A 24,844-nucleotide genomic window follows, 5' to 3' on the forward strand; every position below is an offset into this window, starting at 1 on the left:
AAGAATCTGCATTGTTGAAGAGAAAAAAACACAAAAACTGAAAACTGCTGAAGCAAGAAACTAGCGCGGACTCTGAAATAAGCCTAATAACAAATTAATTAATATAATAACAATAATAACAACATGCCTTTTGCAATTCATCATCACTATGAAAGTAATCCTAAAAAGAGGAGAAGGAAGAATAGTAAAAAGAAGAATCATCAAGAATACAACAAACATACTCTTCCGATACAAAAGCAAACACACCATTCACAACAACAAGTTGGTGTTTTACCAGTTACTGCTAGTGAACCTAGTTTTGGAAGTATGGAAGATGAAGAAATAGAAATGGATAATATTAACAGCAAAACTAAACATCTGCATGGTACTAAATCGTGGTGTTCCAACGAATTGGCTATGGCTGAACAGGAGGAAGAGGATTTCACTGTGGAAAATGGAGCTTCATTGAATAGAATACCATCATTTCATCCAAAACAAAAACAGATTCCTGGAAAACTTTCAATGAAGAGTTCAGTTTCACTCTCGGAATTGAGAAAGGAGCACTCAGCCATCTCTCATGATACTCTAGTAGTGGATTCATCAAATAGAGAATCTTTGGATATGACCAGTTTGGTAGGACAGCATTCAGACACTGTCAATCTTCTTGGTTTTGGAAGTAAGACGAGTATGGATCAGCCTTACTCTGATGAAGGACATCACACCGATGGTGAATCAGTTAGTACTGTTCATCACTATTCATCCTCACCAAAATCAATTTGGATCAATATCAAAAGTATTTACAAAGCACTCTTACCACACATTTTACTCATTAGTAATTTGGTTTTATTTGGTGGTTTCTACTTGTTATCACCACATGCCATGAAGATTTTCAGACCTATCATTTTTGGAGTTTTCAGAGTTGGAATTATGATCATTTGCATGTTTCCAGTAATGCTCTATTTTGATAGAAGTTATTCATTTAGAAACGAGAAAAAATTGAGAAGAAGAAAGGAAGAATATTCTATTCTTGTTTCCTCAAAAAGAGATTCCCTACTTTACTATTATTACCAAGCTAATTATTATTTATTTTATGCCAACCCAATTGTGGATTATGCATTGAGGAAAATTCCAAAGTGGAAACAAACCAAAACTTTAACATGGTGTGGAATTTTCATTATTTTGAATCAAATCACTTTCCTGACAGGATATTATTTAACCAATGCTACCGTGAGTAGCTCACTTTCACCTTGCACAAGTGTTATTACTTGTATACTTTCCATGTTGTTGGGTAGAGAACCAAAGTCGATATTGAAATTGGTTGGTGTCATTACCTCAGTTATGGGTGCTATTGCCATGATTATTTTAACAGCCTTGCTGAAAGAAAAATCTTTCACAACCCTTATTCCAGACACTTCAACAATTGAGGATCCAACTCACTATCACTGGAATATTTATCATCCAGGTCAAATTCAATCAAGTGATTCTGGCTCTATTGGAATAGGATTTGTTTTGGGACTTTTATTCTTATTATTGAGTACACTGGTCAATTCATTGTACTTGCTCACCCAAAAGAAACTCCTGAACAATAATGTTCCTCCTATTACTGTCACATTTTGGTCCTTCTTCTATGGATACGGTGTACTCTTATTTGTTGGATGTTTCTTCTTACCAATCAACTTTAGTAAGGTTGATTTAATGTCTGCAGTTGGATTAATTTATGCTGGTTTACCATTCGGTGCTGTACAATTCATTTTCCAAACAAAAGCTTCCTCAATGAGTACACCAACCATTGTAGGTCTCTATTCCACAATGTCACCAATGGTTGGATTAATCACTGGCTTGACATTCTTAGGAGAAAAGACAAGTCCATTCGTCGTCTTGGGTGGTATCTTTATTATTATGGGAGTCATTATTGTTATTGTTGCCAGATATAAGGAAACTCATATCAAGAAACAAGAGGAACTTCACAATACAGATTCAGAATCAGTTTCCTCACTCGAGTTGCCAAACATTAATAGTTTGGAATTGGTTGACTCGGAAGAAAGATTGAATAAAGTTTAAATCTATTCCTCCTCCACCTGTTGTTGTATTAACACAGCCATCCAAATTAGGAAATATTAAAGCACAAAAGTTCAACAACCAGCCTCCAATAAACAAAGCCTTTCATTTCACAGGCTAGCCTCCAATAATTCAAAGCCTTTCTTTCAAACTATAAAACGCGTTCAGCTCTACAACACTATTCGAAACAAGTTAAAAAAAACAAACTAAACAAATGCAACCCAATACTATCCAACTAACCACAACCTTCAATAACAAGGCTTTCATTCCCTCACCAACAACAACTACCTATTCCACATCCTTTCCATCTCATCACTTCATTCTTCCATTCGAAGAAGTTTATCTACTCAGCAGTTCGAGTGTTTCGAGTTGTGATGTGGAGGCTATTGAATCATTGTTTTGTTTACGAGAATCTACTTGCAAAGAAGAGAATGTGCCAATTTATCAGCCACAGGTTTCGTCTGTAGTTTCACAAGTTTCGTCCAATGCCAAAGATGTCATTTCAAGTAAGAGGAAAGGAGGCTGGAACGTCATAACAACAACCTCTCCAAAGAAGAATGAAAATCCAAATAGTGGTAAAAGGAAAAGAGTAAGTTTCGAATAATGACTATTTCTACAAGTTTCTAATAATTCAGAAAGAAACAAATTATACCATTATTGAAATTCCACCACGTAAAACTCTCAAGGAATCTTCCATCGAAGAATATTTGCAAAAGGCTAAACAATTAATCACACTCTCGGAAGACGAAATCTATTCGAAACTCTTCTTTGATTTCCACACTATTAGAAATGAAGTAGCCAACATGATTTTGAATAAGAATTCCGAACCTCTCATGACCATGTTTCGAACCAATGCCACCAAGAAGAATCTCATTCGAATGATTTATGCTGTCAAAGTTGCTTCAGAGGAAGAACGAAACGAAACTTCCATTAGATTTGGACGAAACTTGGCCAGATATCCAATTCTTGCTTTGGTTATTACTAGTATGAGACCGTTTAGGGCAGTTTCTTCCAATGAGATTACAAGAATTGCAAAATCTATTGGTCTGACGAAATCATCCAAGTTTCCACAAATTTTAGACGAAATGATGAATCCTCCGAAACCACCAAGAAAATTAAGAAAAAGACAAGTGGCACATGTTGTTGACAGTCATACGTTGGATATTACCTATCCAGTTCTGAATCAACAGTTACAACCATTGGAAATAAGTCGCGTCCAAGTTGTTGATGAAAGTTGTTGTGTGGAAAGTTTGAAAGTTGATGTGGAAACAATTGTTAGACCAATAAGTGGAGAAGGAAGAGGAGAATGTAGTTTGATACTTGATGATGAAGATGCTACAAAATCGTATTGTAGTTGGTTGTTGAATTTGACGAATCCTTTCGTACAATAATATTCGAAATATTTTTTAAAATGTGGTCAGTTTAGTCCCTCCACTCAATGATGACATTTTTTATTTATTAAATTATTAAAATCCTTATTAAATTCTATTGTAATTATAAAAAGTTTACAAATTTTGTAAAATTGTCAATTTCAAAATGAACAAAAACTCAAAATTTTCATTTTAAAAATAAACTTTTAAAAAATGTCTCTAAACCTAACAGATCTTTACACTCAAATTCCAAATTCCATTCCGTTGATCACTCTACCTGATCATGATCCTAACAAGACGGCAAAATCATCTTCCGAAGATTTATTCGAAAGTACTGCTTCCTTTGCACAATCTTTTAATCCTCATACGGAAATGGAACAAGCCAAGGAATTTTTCAATGAATGGGGATTTGTTGTATTCAATTCAATTCTCAATCAAGAGCAAATCAACAATTCCATTTCTGATATTTTTACATATTTGGAATCTGGTCATTACAATGCAAGTTATACGAAAGATTTCATGAAAGATCCATTGGATCTTCCAAAGAGCAATGTCTCTCATCTCGATAAGTCAACTTGGACCAATAAGAATTGGCCAGCCATGAAAGAAGAAGGAATTCTTGGCTCACCTCCAGTGTTTACAAAACAAGCAATGGAAAATAGAGAAAATGAGAATGTCTATCATGCATTTAAAGAAATAATTGGAAATGAGGATTTGTGGGTTTCGATGGATAGATATGGATTCTTTAGACCTACTGTTGAAAATGAAGAATGGAAATCTAGAAGAAATATTCATTTGGATAGAAATCCTTGGAATTATGTTTACAACAAGAATCCAATTGAGGAATCCTTCCCAAGGGAGTATTATTTCTTACCAGAATTTTGTGGAGAATTCAATGAAGGAGGAAATTATAAGGATGGTATTGTCAAAGTTCAGGGTTTGATTAATTTTGTGGATAATAGAGCTCAGGACGGAGGTTTTATTATTGTGCCAAAGTTTAATAAGATTTTTAAGGAATGGACTCAATTGACAAGAAATACACTTGCCAATAAGTATGTAGACTCATCATTTGTGGTACTTTCAAGACAAGAAAAGGAATTATTTAATAAGGCAGTCAGAATTCCACTCAAGGCAGGCGACATGTTGATTTGGGACATTTGTATGCCTCATGGATCAGCTCCAAATGAAAGTGATAGATATAGATTGTGTCAATTCTTGAAAATGTTCCCAAGTTACAAGCCAACCACTAAACAAGGTAACAGTTCATTGGAAATAAGACGAAAGATTATCAGAAAGGCATTAGAACGTTATAGAATGAATCCAACTCCACTCGGAAACAAACTTTTCGGTCTCGAATAATAATTTCAAACATGATTGTACAAATACATTAACTATAATATAATTCCACATAATTTAAGCTCAAACTTTGTGGTGAAAAAATTTCCTCAATGTGATTCAAAATAAAACCTTTATTCAATCATTTAAAAATCAAATTCATCAACAGAGTTGACAGTTGTTGTGGTAGCCACTGGAATGTCATCAGCATCCAAAATTGAGGCTGTTGTAGATTCGGCTGGCTTATCAAACATTGACAAGATTTGATTGGATTGATAAATCTTTTGTCCTTCATCAGAGAAATCAATCATGACACCCTGATTTCCATTCTTTTCAGTTCCTAATAATTCATCCAAGAATGCTCCTTCTTTTGGTTTGTCTGAAGTTTCAAATCCTAAAATATCATCGGCACTTTGAGTAGAATTGACTGCTGGAGCAGTTGTGGTGGCACCATTGTCAAATCCCAAGATATCATCATCCATTGTGACAGTAGTAGTTGCTGGTGGTGGTACAGTGCTGGTATTATTTGCAGAGTGTGTAAAAGAGTCATCGAATGAATCCATAGAGAAAAGTTCTTGTTCCTTGACTTGAGGTTTTGGTGGCTCCACAACCACTTCATTTTCTTGCCAATCCAACATGGATTCGAGTGGATTAGTTGCTTTTGGTGGAACGTTGGTTGTTTTCACAGGAGCATTTGATGATGGAGTACTTGGTTTAGCAGAAGTGGATCTGTTAGCAAGAGCTCCAAATCCCTTGTTGGCAGCAGAAGTTTCTGTTGTTGGAGTTGAGCTGTTGGTTTTCACAACTTGTGGAGTATTAGTGGTCGATGTGGATGAAACTGGTGATTTGGCACTCACTGGTGAGTTAATTGATACGTTAGAATTGTTATTACCTGTTTGTTGCTTGAGTTTGTGGATGAGTTTCTGACTGTTTTCTCTCTTCAATTCAGTGAGTTGAACCAATTGAGAGGCCAACAAGACAACCAAATCATCAAGAGCACGATCTCCCTGCTCTAATTGCGAGAGAGTGGCATTAGAATTTTGAAGAACAGAACGAACACGTTCAATTTCTTGTGGAAGTGCTGTTTGAAGAGTTTGATAACTTGGGAAGAGAGTTTGTGTTTTAGAGGTGGTATTTGTATTAATTTGTGGAGTGGAAGTAGTTGGAGTTGAGGAAACATTGGTCGAACGTTTAACAGATTGTTGAGAGGAATGTTGTTGGTGTTGTTGGTGATGAGAAGGAGAATTACCAATCAAATCATTGGCCATACTCTTCAAGGAGGAAAAGAGTCCGGAATCATTGTGTTGCTGCTTTTGTTGTTGGGATCTCATGGTTATTATGGATGTGGATTGGGTGCTATTTGTTTTTCCGAAAGGATTTGATTCTCGTTCTTGTTGTCTGATGATGGAAGGGAAATTGAAAAAACGACCCACAAAGCCTTCGTTTAAATTTTTTAAAGATAAAAAAAATCAAAATTATTAATTTATATTTGTAACGGCAAAGATGATGACGAAAGGATTGTGTCATCATGATTGACCAAGTTAGTGAATAGCAGAATATATTGACGAGACAAAACTGGTTCAAAGTTACGGAATTTAAATCCAGGTATATAACAACATCACCCTCTGTCCTTTTGAAAACCAAGGTTCAGAGCATTTGGATTGTGCACTCAGTGCCGAGATTTCAAAAGGCATCACCTTCTGTGAATTGATTTCAATCCACACACATCTCAAAGCGAAATCATCACTTTATCGAAAATTGTACTTTCCCTTTGACCAACAACAAACACAGTCCAAGCAAACAAGCAACGAAGAACAAATGGAGCGAACAAGTATCAAAAAAAATACCTCGCTTTTCCCGGGTTTTTCTACTACGGTTTTCTTTGCTTTCATTGAGCGAGATAAACAACAACAATAAGAAGAATAGAAATCATTTGAAAATTGTGCTGTGGCTGCTTCTGCTCTACTAATACAATATTCGCCCTGTTATTGTTTAAAGAATACAAAAACATCATCACTCTCTTAATAATAGTTGTTCAATCATCAAACCTTATGAAACATTAGAGTAACAGCAACAACAACAAAACAACAACAACACGAATAACTTTTTGGAATACCGAGTCATCAACTTCTCTCTAAATTTTAGAATAATAATTTAAAAGATGCTGGGAGAACAAACACTCATCAAGAAGGGTCATAGGCAAAATCATCAAATGACTGCCGTTCGTAAGAATCCCCTTCGAATCAACAACCCAAAATCACCCTCAATAAGAAGTCCTTTGGAAATGGGCTCAGTTGAATTGGGAGCAACATCAACTTTAAATAATTCTAGTGGTATTTCACCTACACACAAGAAACATGCACTAGTTGTTAGTGGAATAGAAGGAGGATCAAGTCGCCCTAATAGTTCCCTTCCAATACCTCCAACTACTAACAAAAACTCTGTAACATCCCTCAACAAATTTACCTCACTTACACCCCCAGTTAACAAAACTCATAGTTTATTCTCAGATGCTGATATTCAATCAAGAAACAATTCTAGACCATCATCTGCAACTTCTACAAAGGGAAGAAAAGTGATAAATGAGCTCGTTGGACTTCCAAACCTTGCTCAACAGGTATCTTCAATAGTTGAACCCAACATCATGTCTCCCACAAATGCTGACAGAGAATCTATAACAACAACAAGAAACTTGAGATCAAGTTTTGGTGCTAGCAGACCTCCATCTGCTAAATTAGGTATTTCTAACACTCACGTGGCTTCCACATCAACAATTTCGCCCGCACACCATAACCAACCTTCAACTACAACATTCCAAACCTCTACTAATAATATTAATACTTCTCAGACAATCAATAATACTAATAATAATAGCCACCTTAATGAGGAAAAGTTACCTCACGTAAGACCAACCTCAGTTAAGAAGAGTACCTTCACTGAATCAACAACGACAAATAATCACCACCCAACGACAAATCATGCTTCTTCTACAGCAGCTCTCCACGAAATACCTTCCCAAATCACCACCCAGCAAACAACTACGAGATCATCTAGTCTTAAATCCGACTCATCCCCTGTTATTACTCCTTCCACACCAGAATCATCATCACTTTCCTACTTTAAAATTAAAAAAGTTCAAAGAGGCAAAGGTGTCAACGACAAAAAACCACTAAAAGTTCCAATCGTACCAAAGACAAGAGAACTTAAACTTGAGAATGGTGGATTTTTGAACGATCTTCAAGCTACTACTCTAACTAATGAAAAGGATGAAGAGGATGACTTACAAATTCTAACAAAGAACATTGCTCATCACCGTAATAGCAATCAGCACCTAATTGAGGAATCACCTGTTACTCCAATAACACCAAATTCACCTGAGCTTTCCTTTACCCCTGTAATTGAGAATAGGAAAAAACCACTCAAATTTACTGATAGAGACATTTCGAGAATTAATGACTATACAGAGTTAACACCACCTCCACAAAATAACAATAAGGATAGAATACCAACACCGGTGCTCAAGGTTCAAGAGGATGAGGATACACCCAAGGATATACCAGAAGAACAAGAGTCTCCAGAGGCAACTCGAGAGACAATGAGACAACTCAAGTTGTTAGAAATCTTCCCTAATGGACTTGATTCACAAAATAAGAAGATTAAGTATCAACAACATAATGATATGGACATGTCATATAAGGAAGTTATTTCTGAATTGAAAGTTTTAACTAGTAGAGTTTCAATGCTGAGGAGGAATGAACAAGGAAGAAAAAACAGCTTTAAAAATGTTTACAATTTCCAAAATGATTCACTAGCAATGGATGATATCAATAATGTGGAAATTGAAAAGATGGAAAAGAGAATGAGAAGGTTGAATTATTACCGAAAGATTATGACTGCAGGTCTTGCTGGATGGAAGGAATATAAAACTGAAAGGGATTCATATGTTGCTTTGAGGAGAAGCAGCCTAGTTGAAGAACAAGGTTTTGATGAAATGAGCAAGGAGGATGAAGTTGTTGAAATCCGAAGATTCGACGATGAATACAGAAGATTTAAGCAGAGACTCAACCCAGAAATTTCTACCAAAGTGGCTAAGGCTATTGAACAAGTGGATCCACAGTCAGCTGCTATGAGTATTTTGGAAAATATGGTACTCAGTAAATCAGAAAAGATAAAGACTGAAGAAGATAAACAATTACAAAAGGAAAAGCTCACAGCAGAAATTATTCGATGGAAGAGCAGATGGTCACCCTTCGGAACACCTAGCATGTCAAGAACGACGTCTATTCTTTCATCTCTCGAAGGAAAAAGTGAGAGCATTGATATTGCAGATGCCGATGAGGTATTTGATGTGGAAGATGTCTCATATGAGGAAAAGGAGGAAGCTCAATCAGAAGATGATGAATCAGACGATGAGGGCGATTTTGAAATCATTATTTTGAATGACTTGCAAACTGAAGATGATGGATTCTTCCTCACTTCAACCATGAATGAAAATGAAGAAACTGAGGAAAAGATGTTAAATCAAGTAGATCCAAGAAAACTACTGAAAGCCATCGTTGCAGCCTCAAGAAAACCAGTTTCCAAAGCACAAAGCAAGGCCTAATCTACTTTCTCCCAATACAACCACCCCTCAACACACCAACACTACTACTGATACTACTGCTACTGCAACAACCACTAGTGGTACCAACACATCCAACCAAACAACCCTACCACCAATCCAATCTTCTCAGTCATCTCAAAACCTTCTTAATCCGAGTGAAGATGAATTTATTGTAAAGGTTAGTTTGCGAGAATCAAGAGCCATGTCTCAAAGAAATCTTTCCAGATACAATGGAAAAGAAGGAAAGGAAATGGACGATGCTCCTCAATCAAAACCAGCATTGGAATTACCAAGACTCGATTTTGATACTCCTAAACCACCAGCTTCCCCAACGGACATGATAAGAAGATCAAGGGAGATGGCTCTCAAAGAGGATATGGATCTTTTTCATCATGGCCAAAAGAATTACATGGATGATGACGACGACATGGCTATGATTAACTCTATTGAGGAACAAAATACATTCATGACTGACAGTATTGACCAGAATGGAACTATTGATTGGAAGAAGGAAGCAGGTATGATGAAACAACGTCAAAGAAGAAATAGTGTCGATATGCCTGTAGTTGAAGAAGAAGAAGATATGGTCTTAATGAATGAAGATGAAGAAAAGAATCCTTCAGAGGAGGTTATTGCAGAGCAACTTACCTTTATGGAGGAAGAGACACCAACCAATACAGACAAACAAAAGTTCCAATTCAACCAATTATTGCAACACCTTAATTCTGAAGTAGAATATAGTGACAAGACTAAAAAGAAGAAGAAAAAGAAGCACAAGAACAAGGACCACGATAGAATTCAATCACCAAGGGTAAGAGAAAACAGAGAAGAATCAGATGTCATTGAAGAGGATCCAAGTATGACTATCACGACAGATCAACAACTATCACTCCAACCAAATGACGGCGCTAAGGTTATCATTGAATTGGATGAACTCTTAGGTATAGGAGCTCACGGTAAAGTTTACAAGGGATTCATTCCAAATTATATTACAAATACTAAGGATCCAGTTGCTATCAAAAAGTTGAGTGTCAAGGCAGGAAGATTCTCCAAAAAGTTCATCAAGTTAGAAGTGGACATTCTCAAACAATTATATCACCCATATCTTGTACAATATCTAGGTTGTAAATATAGCTCCAAACTTAAAGAGTACAGCATTGTGCTCGAGTATGTCGACGGAGGAACACTTGAACATTTTATCAAAACTTCTGGCCCAATGGATGAAAGGACGGTCAGTGTTGTTGTTTCTCAGGTACTTATGGGTCTTGAATACTTACACTCAAAGAGAATTATTCACAGAGACTTGAAACCAGCCAATATTTTGATTAGTGGTAAGGGTGTTGTAAAGATTACAGATTTTGGTGTCAGTGCCCAATTATTGAATATTGAAGCTATTAGAACTAGTTGTGTTGGTACACCTCACTATTCTGCTCCTGAAGTTATCATGGTCAAACCGTATAGTTTCACTGCAGATATCTGGTCTCTGGGCTGTGTTGTTTTCGAATTACTATTTGGAAAGAGACCATACGATGAATTCAATCAAGTTGCTGCCATGTATCACATGGTCAAAGACGACAAACCACCAATGCCAACTCCAAACAATTTGAGTCCAGTCTGTTTAGATTTTATTGATAAGTGTTGGACCAAGGATTGGAAGAAGAGACCTACCGCAAGAGAATTGCAAACCCATCCCTTTGTAAACAACAATGAACATGTTATTCAAAAGTTTGTGAAGAACATGAGACAGTCCCTTATAATGCCTAATAACCTCCTTTCTCAACAAACTAATTAAATAAATTATTGCCAGAGTTAAATTGAGCTTTCAATGTTTTAATTGTTAAAAAATAGATCAAGAACCACAATATGATGTTGTGTTAATATAATATTAATGTAAACAGGTTGTGATTTTCTTTAGTATGCTGAGGCATGTAGTGTAATTCTAACATCACGATCAGCTCAGATTTCTGAAGTGTTGGTGGCGCAACTCCACCCATGCCTTTTATCTTTTGACTTTAACCTTACCAATGCAATTATTTTCATTTTGGTGTCACGCCTATATGCCAAACTGATTAGAAATAAGACAAAAGAGTCATTTGAACGTAAAAGAATGGCTCGATAACAGACCTTTCAATCTCTATCCTCTATTTAAACATTCAACACGATTCTTTCATCAAACCTTTCATTTTCATTCTTTGGTCAATTTCCTTTAATGTAAAATCTTAATCGCTCCCAATTTTCAGCTGTCATTCCGTTCAAATTGTAAAGTCTTACAAAAAAACTAATCAAAAAACGAAAGAAGCTCGTTCAACAAACAACCACCCTCACACATTACAGTTAAAAAAACCAATCAACGATCTTCTTTTTTTAGATTTTACAAAAAAAACCAAATAAATTCCTTAGCAGCAAAAACTGAATCATCATTATCGTTGATTTCAAGCAAGAGCAATTCTTCATCACTGACGACAACGTTTTCAGAAAACCAACTAGACATGGATCCGAATAGATTGATACAACCAGAAGAGACGTTTGATAAACAAATTGTTTCAAATTTGTCGGTTGATTCCTCAACATGTGTTTCCGAACACTTTACTTCCTTAACCGATGAAGAAAATTCAAATCAATCTTCATCTCTGGATTATTCCCTCTCCTCAACAAGTAATTCCAGCAATGGTGGTGCCAATTTTAATTATTCGGTTGAAAATCTCAAACTCTCACTTTCCACGAATGGAAATGTTAATAGTAGCAACAATAGAGTGATGAATGCATCATTTATTGATGGAAATGAATCCAATTTGATGAGTGAGAGTTTTGTGAATCATTCTCAAATGATTGTTTCCAATGTTGGTCTTTCGAATTGCAATTCTCTTCCTGTGGTTGCAGTTCAAGGTTTTAAACTTGGCGAATCTCAACCGAAATCTAATAACATCCTTCCAATAGATAAGGAATCTTGTAAAGATAGTGTAAATATTGTAAATAGTATTCAGAAAATCATGGACGAATCTGAGCCATGTATGATAAAGCACGAGAACTTTCGTCCAACTATCAAACTTTCTCCTCAAAAGCATGCTCTCTTTTTGAAAAAGAAAAAGATGAACAGAAGAGAATCTATCCTAAACCAAGTCAAACTTTCCTCCAGATTGACTGGAAACAAACATTCGTGTAGAATTGGCCCAGCAAAGAGAAAGGATCTCTCACTCGAGCAAATGAAGAGTCAAAGACTAGATAAGAAGAATAATTTTCATTTAGAACTCGATTTGGATATTCTGTTCACTGAAAAATTGGTTGAGAAACTTCCAATTCTGGTAGAAAGTTCAAATGACATTACCGAAACTGTATTCGAAATGCATGACGAGAAGCAAGCACCTCCAATCGATGCAACACCAACCAATTCTACCACCACCACCACTTCCCCTCACCATCTCTCTTGTAATTTTTCTTGTAAATATTGTAATGATTTTAATAGAAACTGTACCATTAATAATTCCATTAAGGAAACTCAACATGAAGTATTTAACATTGTAAAATACAATCTTGTCAAGTTGAAAGACTTGTTAGATTCTGATGATTTAGATTTTGAAGATAGTATTGACTCTGTTTTGGAGTCTGACTGTGTTCAAACTTTGATTTCTTATCTGGATACTTCCATTTATGGAAAATACTTTTCACTCAAGCAAGAATCTTGTAATAATTGTAAGAGTATGTCAAATTTGAGTATGAAGGATATTTTGTCTCTCCAATTAGTTGCTACACAGGTTGTGAAAAAGCTTTCATGTGGAAGAATGGATCAAGTTGAAACTCTTGTCACCAAGTTGACCATTACAAAGCTCATTCTCTTAATTAACTCAATGTGTGACTCTATTAGATATGAAGCATTGTGGATTTGTGGAAATTTGGCCAAACATCATCACAATTTCAGAGATGACTTGTTGGATTCTAATGTTTTAAATGAAATTGTAACGTTAATTACAGGATTTAGTGGAACAACAGATTTAAATGAAGATACAACATCTCTTTTACGAATGGGTAAGTAATTTATTGGAATTTAGACCAATGGTACTTTTTAGCCGCTTGGTGCTTTTCCAAATTGTGTTTTGGAACTGTTTTTCCTAAGGAACGTCACATGAGGAAGGAAATTGAATTATTGGACAAGTTTCTTTCGTTTGAGGATTCGGATATTTTGAAGAATGTTTGTAGAGCTCTAGGAAGATTGATGCTTCCAAAGGAAATGATTGACGTATTCTTAAAGACTGGCAGATTGCCAAAGATTGTGGACTTGTTGAAACATGTTGATGATAATGTCATTGGTCAAGCACTTGTGGCAGCTGTCAATATTTCTGCAGGAACTGATGAAGAAACTCAAGAATTGGTTACCCTTAATGCCCTTAATGTTTGTTATGATATTTTGAAATCCAACAAATCAAGAACCATCAAGGTAGATGCCATGATTCTTGTCAGCAATATTGCTGCATGTACTGAAAAACAAGTGGAATGCGCAGTTGAGTGTGGAGTTTTAGAGCTAGTTGCCAATCTATTTCACAATAGAGATACCCATATTGATATGAAGAAGGAAGCTGTTTGGATATTTTCCAATTCAACTTCTAATGGAACTGAACAACATTTAGAATTATTCACTGAAAAATATCAAATTCTAGTACCTGTTGCCAAGATGGTTATGAATTGTAATGATACCAATGTTGTTACACTTGGTTTACAAACTCTATTGAGAATTGTTCAATATTATGATGAAGATAAGGAACCAGAACAGTTGGCTGGAGTTCTTGCAAAACTTAATGAATGTGGCGCAGATAAGTATATTTCCCAGATGGATACCAATAGGTATGGAACTGCTGCCAAGCTCAACAAGTATTTCACACCAAAAAAGTAAAAATCCAATAAAAAATAGAAATCACATCTCTTATTACTTTTTCTTTTTCTTTGGTTTATCAGAAGAAGAACCACTTGATGATTGACCTCCAATGGCTCTAATGGTGGCATTCTTCATTTCTGGATTCTTTTCAATTTGATCTTGAGTTGAGAAGTGTGACATCATGTCTTGAACTTGCTCTTCCAAATCACGAATTTTAGCATCCTTCTTTTCCAGCAATTTCTTGTAATTCTCCTCTGATTTTTCAATCTTGATTTCATATTGCTTTTGATTGTTGATGAGTGTCTTGTTGAGCTCTTTCAAAAATTCTGTTTCTTCCTTTTCCTTTTCTGCCTTCTTTTGAGTCTTTTGTACCTTGTTGGTCATCTTTTGAGTGTTTTGTCGATAGGTTTGTAACTCATTGATGAGGGATTCTATTTGCTTATCCTTATCCTTCTCCAAACCTGCAAGTTTGTTTTCAAAGTACACTCTCTGACTGGTCAATTGTTGAGAGAGTAATTGGTTATACTCATTGAGGAATGAATCCAATTTGGAATTGTACTGAGCCTCCAGCAACTCTGTAGCTTCTCGCATTGCTTCTTTTTGATTTGGATGAGAAATTTCAATTAATTTTCCTTCTGTATTACCAGCAACAAGACGATGGACATAACCATCACCTGTATAATCCCAAACTCTTTGTGAATTATGTTCCATGGCATAGGTATGATTGGTTTGTAAAAAGTGTTCCATGGCGTGTCCCTTCTCATATCTTCCACATCCAACAACACCACAAGTTAAACAAATCCACAAATTAGACTCACATCCACACTCTCCACATTTCAATTCTGTTGTTATTTGTTCGGTATATCTACACACTGGACAATTACCATCTCCCCACTTGGTCAGACAATTGCAGTGGAATTGATGGTTACAAACTGTTGTAATAATTCCACTAGCACCTGAATCTAATCTATCCAAACAAACTGGGCATGTTGGTAATTCATATCTCTTTTCATCTTCAGAATGTCCATGATCTTTGCATTCTGGCTCTGTACATTGGGTTTCAGTGTTGGTATTTGGAGAAGTAGCATTGGATCCAGTATGAAGTTGAGGATCATTGCAACTTCCAACAATGAACATATCCTTGGAAGATTGGATATCCAAGTGACTGCCCATCATATCAGGTCTACTTGTAAATTCAACACTCTTTACAAATACAATCTTGCAATGCTCAGGATCGAGAGAATTGAAAGGTCTTCCATTATATTGCACAAAGAAAGAATCTGCATTCCTTTGTTCATCAAATTGCAATAATACCATATACTTGTTTGGTGATTCGTCCCTTAAAATTCTCGTCTTTTCAATATTACACTCAAAGCAAGCAATAAATTCAAAAAAGTCCGCAATAGAGATGAAGGAAGGAACTGCCAAGATGGATACCAATCTACTTCTCTCCTCTGGTAGCTCATCTTGCTCCATTCCACTCATTAATCCAAAGAGTTCATCCTCACTTGGGCCTTCTTCTGAAATTGCTGAATTATTTACAGAATCCACAACATTAAGCAAATTGCTTGCCATTGGTCTCTTCTCTGCTGATCTTGGCACTGTATTAAAGTCATCTCCTTGAATATTTTCATTAACTGCATTGGTAAAACTTCTTGGTGTTCCATGTTTGTACAATTTAATAATACCAGTAATCAATTCAACATTCGGATTACCTGATGAGAAGAAAATGTGTTTCGGTTCATAATAATTTTCTATTAATTCTTCCTTTGTTGATTGACTCAGTGCATTAATATCTAGAGTTTGTGTTGTTGTTGTTGATGATGATGAAGAAGCTGATGCTGAAGAAGATTGCACTGCTTCCTTCTTCTTATTCTTCTTCTTTTTCTTATCCGATGATGATGAAGAGGATGATGAATTTGTCTTGTTGGTGCTTAGCATGTTAATTTGATGATGAGAAATACAATTCAATATTGTGCTCTTATGTTCCTTCAACAATTCTACTTGTTGATTTGCTCTTTTAGAGTAGGGTAGTAATTGATGATTTAAATGTTTTTCTCTGAGTCGTTTCTCTACCAATTCCGAATCAGAAGTGAATACCTCTATTGAAAACATACAATAATATATTTACGGTATGTAAATACTAATTTCAAGGTATTTAATATTACTATTTTAAATAACGAATATTATATAAATTCTTCTCTAAATCCGAACCGATGAAAAGCAGTGAGGTCGGCCTTTCAATTCCGCGCTTTTTTTTTTGAATTTTTATTTTTAATTTTTCTCTCAATCTTGGAACTTGCAATTTCTCACTTCTCATTGAAAACAGCAATAAGGAGAAAACAGTTTAGTTTTAAAGACTTGATGCTACCAAGGAATAGAATAAACAGTTAAAAAACTTTATTGAGAAGAGTGAATAATGAAAACAATTAAGATTATCAACCAAAATAAAGAAATTGCGAATGAAGAATTGGCAGACGAAACTCTATCACTATTCTTTGGTACGACAATACTTGAATTTTGAACCTTGACAGATTGTCCAGGAGTTGGTTTAGTTGAAGATGTCACTGGTTTCACAGTGGAAGTCATAGCAGAAGGTTGTGGTTTTGGTGATGGATACAAGGATGGTTGTGGCTTTGGTGATGGATACAGAGATGGTTGTGGTTTTGGTATAATTGAAGAACAATTGAGTCCTGTGAAACCATTCAAACAAGTGCACTGATCTGGTTTCGTACAGTTTCCATTACCTGAACAAACTGATGAGGAGTTGGTACTTGAAATTCCAAAGCAATTGAACATGTCGCACTCAACACCACTGTATCCACTCGTTGGACATGAAACTGGAGTTGGAGCTATGGCTTGATAGATTATTGAAGAGGTTGCAGTGGATTGAGTAATTTCAATTCTTCTCTTATCTTGAATATCCTTTCTTTGTAAATAACTCAAATTGATTTGAGTTGTAATTAATCCGCCAATAGTTTGTAAAGTAATCTTATAAGATGAATCCTTTACAATTTCTTCAACTTGGGTTATATTGACATTTTCACCAGTTTTCAATGGAATTAACAATGTGACCATTAAGGCATCTTTCACATTTTCCACATAATGAACAAGTGAAGTGGCAGGTGTTGGGTCGACTCCTCTTTGAATATCAAATCCAAGAATAAATGGAGTAGTTTGAGCAATTGCATGATAAGCTAATGTTGAGGTAGAAAGTGGAATAATCATCAAATTTGGAACTCCTGTATCGTTGGTGACGAGAGAATTGAATTTTGAATCAAATTTGACATTGGTAGTTCTCAAATGCCAACGAGCTTGATAATGATGAGGATTTCCATCGGCAGACTTCAATGTATCAATAGCAACATACATATTAATACCCAAATTGTGAGTTGGCTTGACAAATAGGAATTCTCTTGTGTGATTGGCAGGAAAATAAGAAGTATTTCTATAAGCATCAATATAGACACCTCTGGCATAGTCAATCAATTGAGTTGTTTCAAAAACTGGAAGTGGTGTTTCCTTTTTTCCATATCCTGTCAAATCATTTGCAACTCTATTGACACGTTTCTGGGAGAAACCATCCACCATGACAGTATTGTGAGATTCTGTTGATGTTGCAAAGGTTCTGTAAATAGATTGCTCATATTCACCACCACCATTATCAAACAATAATCTTCTTCTTCCATAAGGGTCAATAATTACATTCAATTTGTCCTGATGTTCGTGTCCATAACCAAGTGGAGAAATATCCATCAAGGCATAGTTATCTGAGCTAGACCATCCGCTTCTCATGACCATAAACCCACAATCTTTGAGGAGAGTGCTGTTGAATGATGGAGCTGGATTGACATTTCTGTTCATGAGCCATTTGATGAGAGCAGAATCTGGGAAATATGAAGCATAGGTAGTGATATAATTGTAAACCTGATAATCCCATCCATCGTTCAAAGGACCTGGCATGTAGAGTGAAGGTGTCATGATTGAAATGTCAAATTCCAATGCCTTTTGAAGTCTGTTCACATAATCTACAGGAAATTCATTCACAATACCAACAGTTTTGGCTGTCAAATATAATCCAATAATATTGTCAATTGAAACATGATGATAACCAGTTGATAATTCATATTGAGCACCATCTGAAAGGAATTGAGCAACTGACTCATTGTACATGGTTGAGATTGCGATAGATCTCCAAGTGGAAGATAATTTAAACTCGGGAAAAACAGCACCTGCCGTAAACAAACCATTACATTCCATAGTCAACCAATTTCCAGTAGTTCTGTAAGTATGCAAATAGATTGCTTGTTCATAAATACTCTTGACAAGTGTATGTAAATCATCGCATGGTAAAACTGTCAAGAATCTATGATAAATTTCAGCCCATGAAGTTGACAAACGAATACCAGCTTCAATTGTTCTCCAAGCGCTATAACCAGCTTGATTGGCAAACGTTGGTCTTGGTTGACTAATCACCCATGAATTCAATTGAGCAGCAAACAAGTTAGTAATATTCTGAGCTAGCTCCATTTGAGAAGTTCCATTTGCATACCACAAGGCACGTCCCAAATCAGTCCAAAATGACATTCTATTCAATTGCCATGTCCATTCAGCATCATATGGATCTGGAGATCCTGGTTGAGCTGTTGGATTGTAATTCCAATTGATATTCTCAGGATCTGCAAACGTGTATGGAATGCTTACAACGGTGATTTTTCCAGACAAAGTTTCCTTTGCCTTTGTAATATATGAACTGGCAATTCCTGCTGAGGAAATCTTTCGAGGATTGAAACTCCATGGTACGTTATTTCTTTCAAATTTCAAATAGGTACAAAAAGCACTCTTAGCTTTCGAATAATCCTTATCCTGAACTGCTTGTTTCACAGAAGAAAGTTGTGGAATACTAAAATTCAAAGCATTGAAAAATTCCACATCACCTACTACTGGTCCAACCACATCAAACATACTGAAATCTGACATTTTTACCTCAAGTGAAGTATTTGTCTTGGAAGTTCCCCAATTTGTGTAAAAAACCAACTGGTCAATCTTATCCCAACCAAGTGGTGTTCTTACAGTACTGAAATCTGATCTTTTCAATGTGAATTTCTTCCATCCTGTGAAATCTAACACGACATTATACATGTAGTAATCAGCTCCTGTTTGTGCAGAGTCCTCACTTCCCATATATAGATAAATAGTGTTGCAGGAACATGGAGAGTTGACTTTGAGATAAAATTGAATGTAAGTGGCAGTGGAAAAATCCATAATTGAAGAAGAAAGGTTTAGATTATTTCTTGCTATTTGGAAAGTACCAGAAAGGGACATATTCCAAACTACAGAACTTGCCACACTATTAATTGACAAGTCATCAACATCCGGATAATCCAAACTGTCAACCTTTACGAAATTTCCCTTCCAATCTTGCGTATTATTACAATTTGAAATAAATTTCTGATTCACAATTGTCGAATTGACCTTATGTGAAAATATTGTGAAAAGAAACACAACACCCACGACAAGCAATAGAAATTTCAACTTGTTGGTGTGAAAATTGTGAACAAAAATGGCGGTTTGTTGTTTTTTCATTTTTTTTCTGATTTTTCATCTTTTAAAAAATTACTACTCGAACATTGTTGTAATCAATCAACAATCAACACAGAAGATTGTGTAGAACGATCCTGACCTTGTTATGTCATATTTACTAATACTGCAATCATTACAAAAACATTTAATTCAATCTTCCATAATTAGGTTGTCTCGAATTTCTTCTCGTAATGCAAACGATACAACAAATGCAACAACACAAAATCAATAAACAGAACAAAACAACACCAATAATCAAACCAGCAGTCACTCCACCAGAGATTGTACCTGGTGATTTGTAAACAATTGCAATATTGTAGACATTTCCATTTGAAGCTTGACAAGTTGGTGTGAAATTGTCAACTGAGGAACACAACAAAAAATCAGAAGTGAAAGCTAGTTGACCTCCCTTAATATTAAAACAGATTGGAATGCTGTCGCCGTCATATGACAAAATTGCATTGTAAAGATTACTGAGAGGTCTTGGAATTATGGTGCTAATTGTCATTTTAAAACTGCCAATGACATGTGAAATTGTAATGCCATTACTAGTTGACACCATTTGAGTGAATGGAAGAATAGTTTGATCACATTGATCGTTAAATAATGTCATATCACCTAATAACCAAGAACCAGATTCGATATCTGAAGTGGCAAGAGCAGAACGTTGTTGTTTAGTTTCGGAAAGTTTCTTCATGTATTCGGAAAGGTCAGATTCAGGATAATGTTGATGAGAATGATCAATCATTTGTTTGATGGATTGGGCTAATGGCAAAGATGAAATTTGTTGAGTGGAGAGATGAGTCAACACACCAACAATGATGACAAGAATTAATAAAACGACTGTTGACATTTTTTTGTTTTCGAATTGCCTTTGAAAAGGTCAAAGTTCTTTTACAATGGACATTAGCTTCTAATTAGAATGAGAGTACCAGCTGGCAATTTATTATCAATTAGAATTTATTTAGATTTTAGTTGCAGCACCCTTATTCTTCAATTTCAAAACACAACAAGTTGTGATAATGATTGCAGAAACGACACCAATGACCAAGACAGAACCAACAATGGAAACTACAATGGCAATGATGGCTTCATTGCTCAATCCAGCTGATGATCTTGGTTTGTTTTCCTTGATTAAATTGAGGTCGATAACTGAGAAGGATGTCAAGTGACTAGTTTTACATGTCATGGTAAAGACAAGTGTGTTTGAGTCAACGTTTGATTTGACTAAAACTGTTTCAACACCATCATTCTTCCATTCGTTGAATTCAGTATTGAAATACATGCAAGTGTAATTAAATGGTTCCTTGCTGTCATAATTTGAGACAAGTACATCTTTAAAGTAAATGTCAATTGGTGTTGATAGTTCTTTAACTTTGAATGGAGAACCATCTGATTGAAGAATGGAAACAGTAACAATTGGACTGCTGATTGCTTTCTCAACTTGGGATGGATTCTCCTTTTCTTTATCTACTTCGTAGACAGAACTTACTAGGGTTAAATCGGTAGTTGGGGTATTTTGATTGGAATTGTTGAGTTGAGTATTAAAATTTGGAGGGAAGGTTACGGTAATAGTATCTGTCTTTTCAAAGACAACAACCTTGGCATCTAATTGTTCCAAATTTTTAACTGGTTCAGTTTTGAGTTCTCCACCAGAGGTAAGATTGTAATTGAATGATTCAATAAAGAATGGATCCAACTTTCTAACTCTTCTATTTTCATAATCAGCAATAAATATCTGACCAGTGGTTGGTGAGATTGAGATTGTAGTTGGAGTGTTGATTGAGGCAAAGGTAGAAATTTGTCCATCTCCATTCAAAGATGCAACTCCAGTACCAGCAATTGTTACAAGTTTACCATCAGAATTGATTTTTCTAATTCTATGATTATTAGTATCAACAATGAAGATTTCACTACTGATTGGAGAAACTTCAACATCTATTGGCAAGTTCAATTGAGAGTTAGTGGCCAAAATGTTTTCCCCGGAATATCCTGCAACGCCAGTACCACAAATAGTTTGAATGATACCATCAATGTTGATCTTTCTAATTCTATGGTTACTGGTGTCTGCAATGACAACCTCACCGTTTGGTAAAACAGAGACACCAGAAACGTTGAACAATTGAGCTTGAGTAGCCAATTGACCATCTCCTGAATAACCAGCAACGCCAGTTCCAGCAATAACAGTAGAAGAACCATCTTGTGAAATACGAATGACTCTGTGAGTTTTTGGATCAGCAACATAAATCATTCCATTAAAGATAGCAATACCATGTGGTCTATCTGATGTTTTGGAACCAGTTACTGTAGAGATGAGATTGTCCTTGATCTTTCTAATTCTGTTCATGTCAGAAATGAATAATTCACCTGATGAGAATTCGAGAGCTTTAGGATTGTTGAGGTAAGTACTCAGAGCAAGAACATTATCTTGATTGACTACATTTTCATAGGAACCACCAGCAAATGGTGTAATAATACCATCACTACCAATTCTTCTAACTGTATCTTCAGCAATATCACTGATAAAAACTTCACCACTTGGTGAAACAGCAACACCTCTTGGTTGGAACAATTGACTCTCAGTGGCCAACTTGTTATTACCCAAATATTTAGGTTGTCCATTACCAGCAACACGTCTAATAAATCCACCAACGTCAACCTTGGAAACTGTGTAAAGATCAGCAAAGTAGACCTCACCATCAAAAGATGAAACACCACCAGCAATAACAGGAGAATCAACACCTTGAACGCCAGCAGTACTTCCTCCCATAACACCATTACCAGCAATAGTATTAATGAAACCATTAGTACCAACAACTCTGATTCTATTATTATTGGTGTCAGCAATGTAAAGTGTAGTAGTTTCAGCAAATTCAATATCAGTTGCTGAGATACCAGCCAAGATTGCCAAACCACCATCTCCACTGAATTTGTCAGTGCTACCACCAACAACCAATTCAACAGTACCATTTTGATTAATCTTTTTAACACCAATACTGTCAACAAAGTAAAGTTCCTTTGTTTCAGGATTGATTGAAAGACCCATTGGAGATTCAACACCTACTGTTGTTGTTTCATTGTTGACTGGTACGCGATAGAGGGAACCAGCAATAATAGAAACTAATCCAGTTTCGAATGAGTATGATTTGATCATGTGAGCAGCAGTGTCAGTAATGTACAATTGTTTTTCATCGTGAGAAAGTTTGACAGCTTTTGGAAAGTTAATTTTGGCTTCACTGGCAGGAACAGGAGAAACTTCATTCAAGTCAAAACCAAATTTACCACAACCAGCAATTGTTATAATAGTGCCGTTAGCAAAGATTTTTCTAATTCTGTGATTTTCAGTATCCTAGGTTGAAAATAGATGAAATTAAGAGATCTCACAATTAGAAAAAACTTACAGCAAAGTAAATATCGTTAGTGGAAGAGAGTTCAACTTTTCCAGGATTGTTAATGTTAGCTTGAGTTGCCAATTGACCATCTCCAGAATATCCAATGATACCATTACCAGCAATAGTGGTTGCTTTTCCTGTATTGATATCAATTTTTCTAATTCTGCTATTAATTCTGTCTGTTATTATTTTAATCAGTTATAGAGAATTCACATGAATTGTAAAACATGCAAAGGAATTTAAATATTCTAAATATTGAAAGATAAACTCACCTGAAACATAAACGTTTCCAGTTTTACGATCAACTTTAACTTTGGTTGGTGAGATTGAAACTTGTCCTGCATTCACATTATCATCAAATCCACCTCCTGCAATTGTACTAATCCTATAGAGAGGATCCAATTTTTGTTGTTGTGCATACACTATTGATGAAGTTAACAGGGCAATTAGCAACAAGCTAATAATCAGCCACGAGGAATGAGATTGAGAGGCCATCATTATAAAGTACAGACAGCTTTTTTTTCAAATCAGACGAATCACCCGTCTTGTGTGTGCTATTGAAAAACCAAATCCACAATTATAATTATGAAGAACCTAAGCCTTGTCTTAGACAAAATTAACCCCCTCTTTGAGAAAGCACTTCCATAAATAATGACTTGGTTGACCAATAATTTTTAAAAATGTTAATTTCCAAGGTTTTGTAAAGTATTGATTGACTGTTGACTCTCATAACGTCCTTCCTTCTCGCGTTGTATATATTGATGATGAATGGAGGCAAAGTAAAATCATCACAGGACACAGGCAAATATATATATTAAAATTCGGAGAAACACATAGGAAAACAATCATGGAAACTCCACAATTTGCCCATTAATCAATGCCACTCACTTCACAATTAGCCTTCCATAAACAAACAACTAAATTTCTTTACGGAAGTGATTGTTGTCCCTTTTAGATGATGAAGAATAGGAGGACAATGTCTTCGTATAATTTATATAGTCTAGTAATTCATTTTAGAAGAAGAAGAAGTAGTGATAATATTATCCTTTAAATATTCATTAATTTAACCATGATGATGAATGTTGTTTCGCATCATGTGTGTATAGTAACGTGTTGATGATTTTTTTTTCTTTGCTTTTGTGGAACTTGTTTCGAAGATTTTATTTTTAGATTTTGGGTATCAAGCAGTAATTTAAACTCCTAATTCGGAGCTCTATTTCTAATTGTTGTTACTGCAACACAATATTCATGAAAATAGAGAATTAATTTTTAAATTATTTAAAAAAAATGTGATTATCGAAAGATATGATGTAAAACACGATGAATAATTATTTTCAGAGTTGGATTTCAAAATTGAATGCAATTTAAACAACATTAATTTTAATTCTTTATTGATATGCACTCACACATGGATTGAAGGAGAACAATTTGATATATTATTATTTAATGGAATTATTTCCGAATTTTCGATCATTAACAAAAACAACCACCCGATTTAAAATGTTGAAGAAAAAGGATGCAAATGGCTCCATAATTATTTCAGTAATAATGGATATTGCAATATCATATCATTTTGATTCCAATGCAAGAAATGTAATCAAGTATGCCAAGTTGAAATGCTAATGCATCATCAAGATCATCAAATATTAAGGACTCA

General features: G+C 35.4%; 10 protein-coding genes across 10 annotated transcripts; 6 read left to right on the forward strand and 4 right to left on the reverse strand.

Moving 5' to 3' along the window:
* Window positions 1–26: 26 nt before the first annotated feature.
* Window positions 27–2,055, forward strand: NAEGRDRAFT_81648 (uncharacterized protein). The gene has a single exon (XM_002670932.1). It carries the CDS (start codon window positions 124–126, stop codon window positions 2,038–2,040), a length of 1,917 nt encoding a protein of 638 aa, XP_002670978.1. The 5' UTR covers window positions 27–123; the 3' UTR covers window positions 2,041–2,055.
* Window positions 2,056–2,251: 196 nt separating this feature from the next.
* Window positions 2,252–3,428, forward strand: NAEGRDRAFT_73919 (uncharacterized protein; the record flags this gene model as incomplete). The annotated part of the gene is made up of 2 exons (XM_002670933.1): window positions 2,252–2,626; window positions 2,673–3,428. 2 exons carry the CDS (start codon window positions 2,252–2,254, stop codon window positions 3,426–3,428), a joined length of 1,131 nt encoding a protein of 376 aa, XP_002670979.1.
* A 192-nt stretch (window positions 3,429–3,620) lies between these two features.
* On the forward strand, window positions 3,621–5,151 carry NAEGRDRAFT_59545 (uncharacterized protein; the record flags this gene model as incomplete). Its single annotated transcript, XM_002670934.1, has 1 exon — window positions 3,621–5,151. The coding sequence occupies one exon, from the start codon at window positions 3,621–3,623 to the stop codon at window positions 4,764–4,766; it is 1,146 nt and encodes a 381-aa protein (XP_002670980.1). The 3' UTR covers window positions 4,767–5,151.
* Window positions 5,152–6,903: 1,752 nt separating this feature from the next.
* Window positions 6,904–9,345, forward strand: NAEGRDRAFT_81651 (uncharacterized protein; the record flags this gene model as incomplete). Its single annotated transcript, XM_002670935.1, has 1 exon — window positions 6,904–9,345. The coding sequence occupies one exon, from the start codon at window positions 6,904–6,906 to the stop codon at window positions 9,343–9,345; it is 2,442 nt and encodes an 813-aa protein (XP_002670981.1).
* Window positions 9,346–9,595: 250 nt separating this feature from the next.
* Window positions 9,596–11,162, forward strand: NAEGRDRAFT_81652 (uncharacterized protein; the record flags this gene model as incomplete). Its single annotated transcript, XM_002670936.1, has 1 exon — window positions 9,596–11,162. The coding sequence occupies one exon, from the start codon at window positions 9,596–9,598 to the stop codon at window positions 11,135–11,137; it is 1,542 nt and encodes a 513-aa protein (XP_002670982.1). The 3' UTR covers window positions 11,138–11,162.
* Window positions 11,163–11,834: 672 nt separating this feature from the next.
* NAEGRDRAFT_59548 (uncharacterized protein) lies at window positions 11,835–14,264 on the forward strand (the record flags this gene model as incomplete). The annotated part of the gene is made up of 2 exons (XM_002670937.1): window positions 11,835–13,368; window positions 13,410–14,264. The coding sequence occupies 2 exons, from the start codon at window positions 11,835–11,837 to the stop codon at window positions 14,228–14,230; spliced, it is 2,355 nt and encodes a 784-aa protein (XP_002670983.1). The 3' UTR covers window positions 14,231–14,264.
* NAEGRDRAFT_81654 (BRCA1 associated protein) lies at window positions 14,264–16,219 on the reverse strand (the record flags this gene model as incomplete). Its single annotated transcript, XM_002670979.1, has 1 exon — window positions 14,264–16,219. Exon 1 carries the CDS (start codon window positions 16,151–16,153, stop codon window positions 14,264–14,266), a length of 1,890 nt encoding a protein of 629 aa, XP_002671025.1. The 5' UTR covers window positions 16,154–16,219.
* Window positions 16,220–16,612: 393 nt separating this feature from the next.
* NAEGRDRAFT_73926 (uncharacterized protein) lies at window positions 16,613–19,354 on the reverse strand (the record flags this gene model as incomplete). The annotated part of the gene is made up of 1 exon (XM_002670980.1): window positions 16,613–19,354. The coding sequence occupies one exon, from the start codon at window positions 19,352–19,354 to the stop codon at window positions 16,613–16,615; it is 2,742 nt and encodes a 913-aa protein (XP_002671026.1).
* A 523-nt stretch (window positions 19,355–19,877) lies between these two features.
* NAEGRDRAFT_81655 (uncharacterized protein) lies at window positions 19,878–20,648 on the reverse strand (the record flags this gene model as incomplete). The annotated part of the gene is made up of 1 exon (XM_002670981.1): window positions 19,878–20,648. One exon carries the CDS (start codon window positions 20,646–20,648, stop codon window positions 19,941–19,943), a length of 708 nt encoding a protein of 235 aa, XP_002671027.1. The 3' UTR covers window positions 19,878–19,940.
* Window positions 20,649–20,740: 92 nt separating this feature from the next.
* Window positions 20,741–23,682, reverse strand: NAEGRDRAFT_81656 (uncharacterized protein; the record flags this gene model as incomplete). Its single annotated transcript, XM_002670982.1, has 3 exons — window positions 20,741–23,144; window positions 23,197–23,366; window positions 23,460–23,682. 3 exons carry the CDS (start codon window positions 23,680–23,682, stop codon window positions 20,760–20,762), a joined length of 2,778 nt encoding a protein of 925 aa, XP_002671028.1. The 3' UTR covers window positions 20,741–20,759.
* Between the last annotated feature and the right edge of the window lie 1,162 nt (window positions 23,683–24,844).

This window comes from Naegleria gruberi (genome assembly GCF_000004985.1).
Source record: "Naegleria gruberi genomic scaffold NAEGRscaffold_65, whole genome shotgun sequence".
Lineage (NCBI taxonomy): Eukaryota > Heterolobosea > Eutetramitea > Acrasida > Naegleriidae > Naegleria > Naegleria gruberi.

Bases quoted from the DNA above. Each gene is read 5' to 3' on its own strand.
- NAEGRDRAFT_81648 (XM_002670932.1), top strand. From the start codon at position 124: ATGCCTTTTGCAATTCATCATCACTATGAAAGTAATCCTAAAAAGAGG.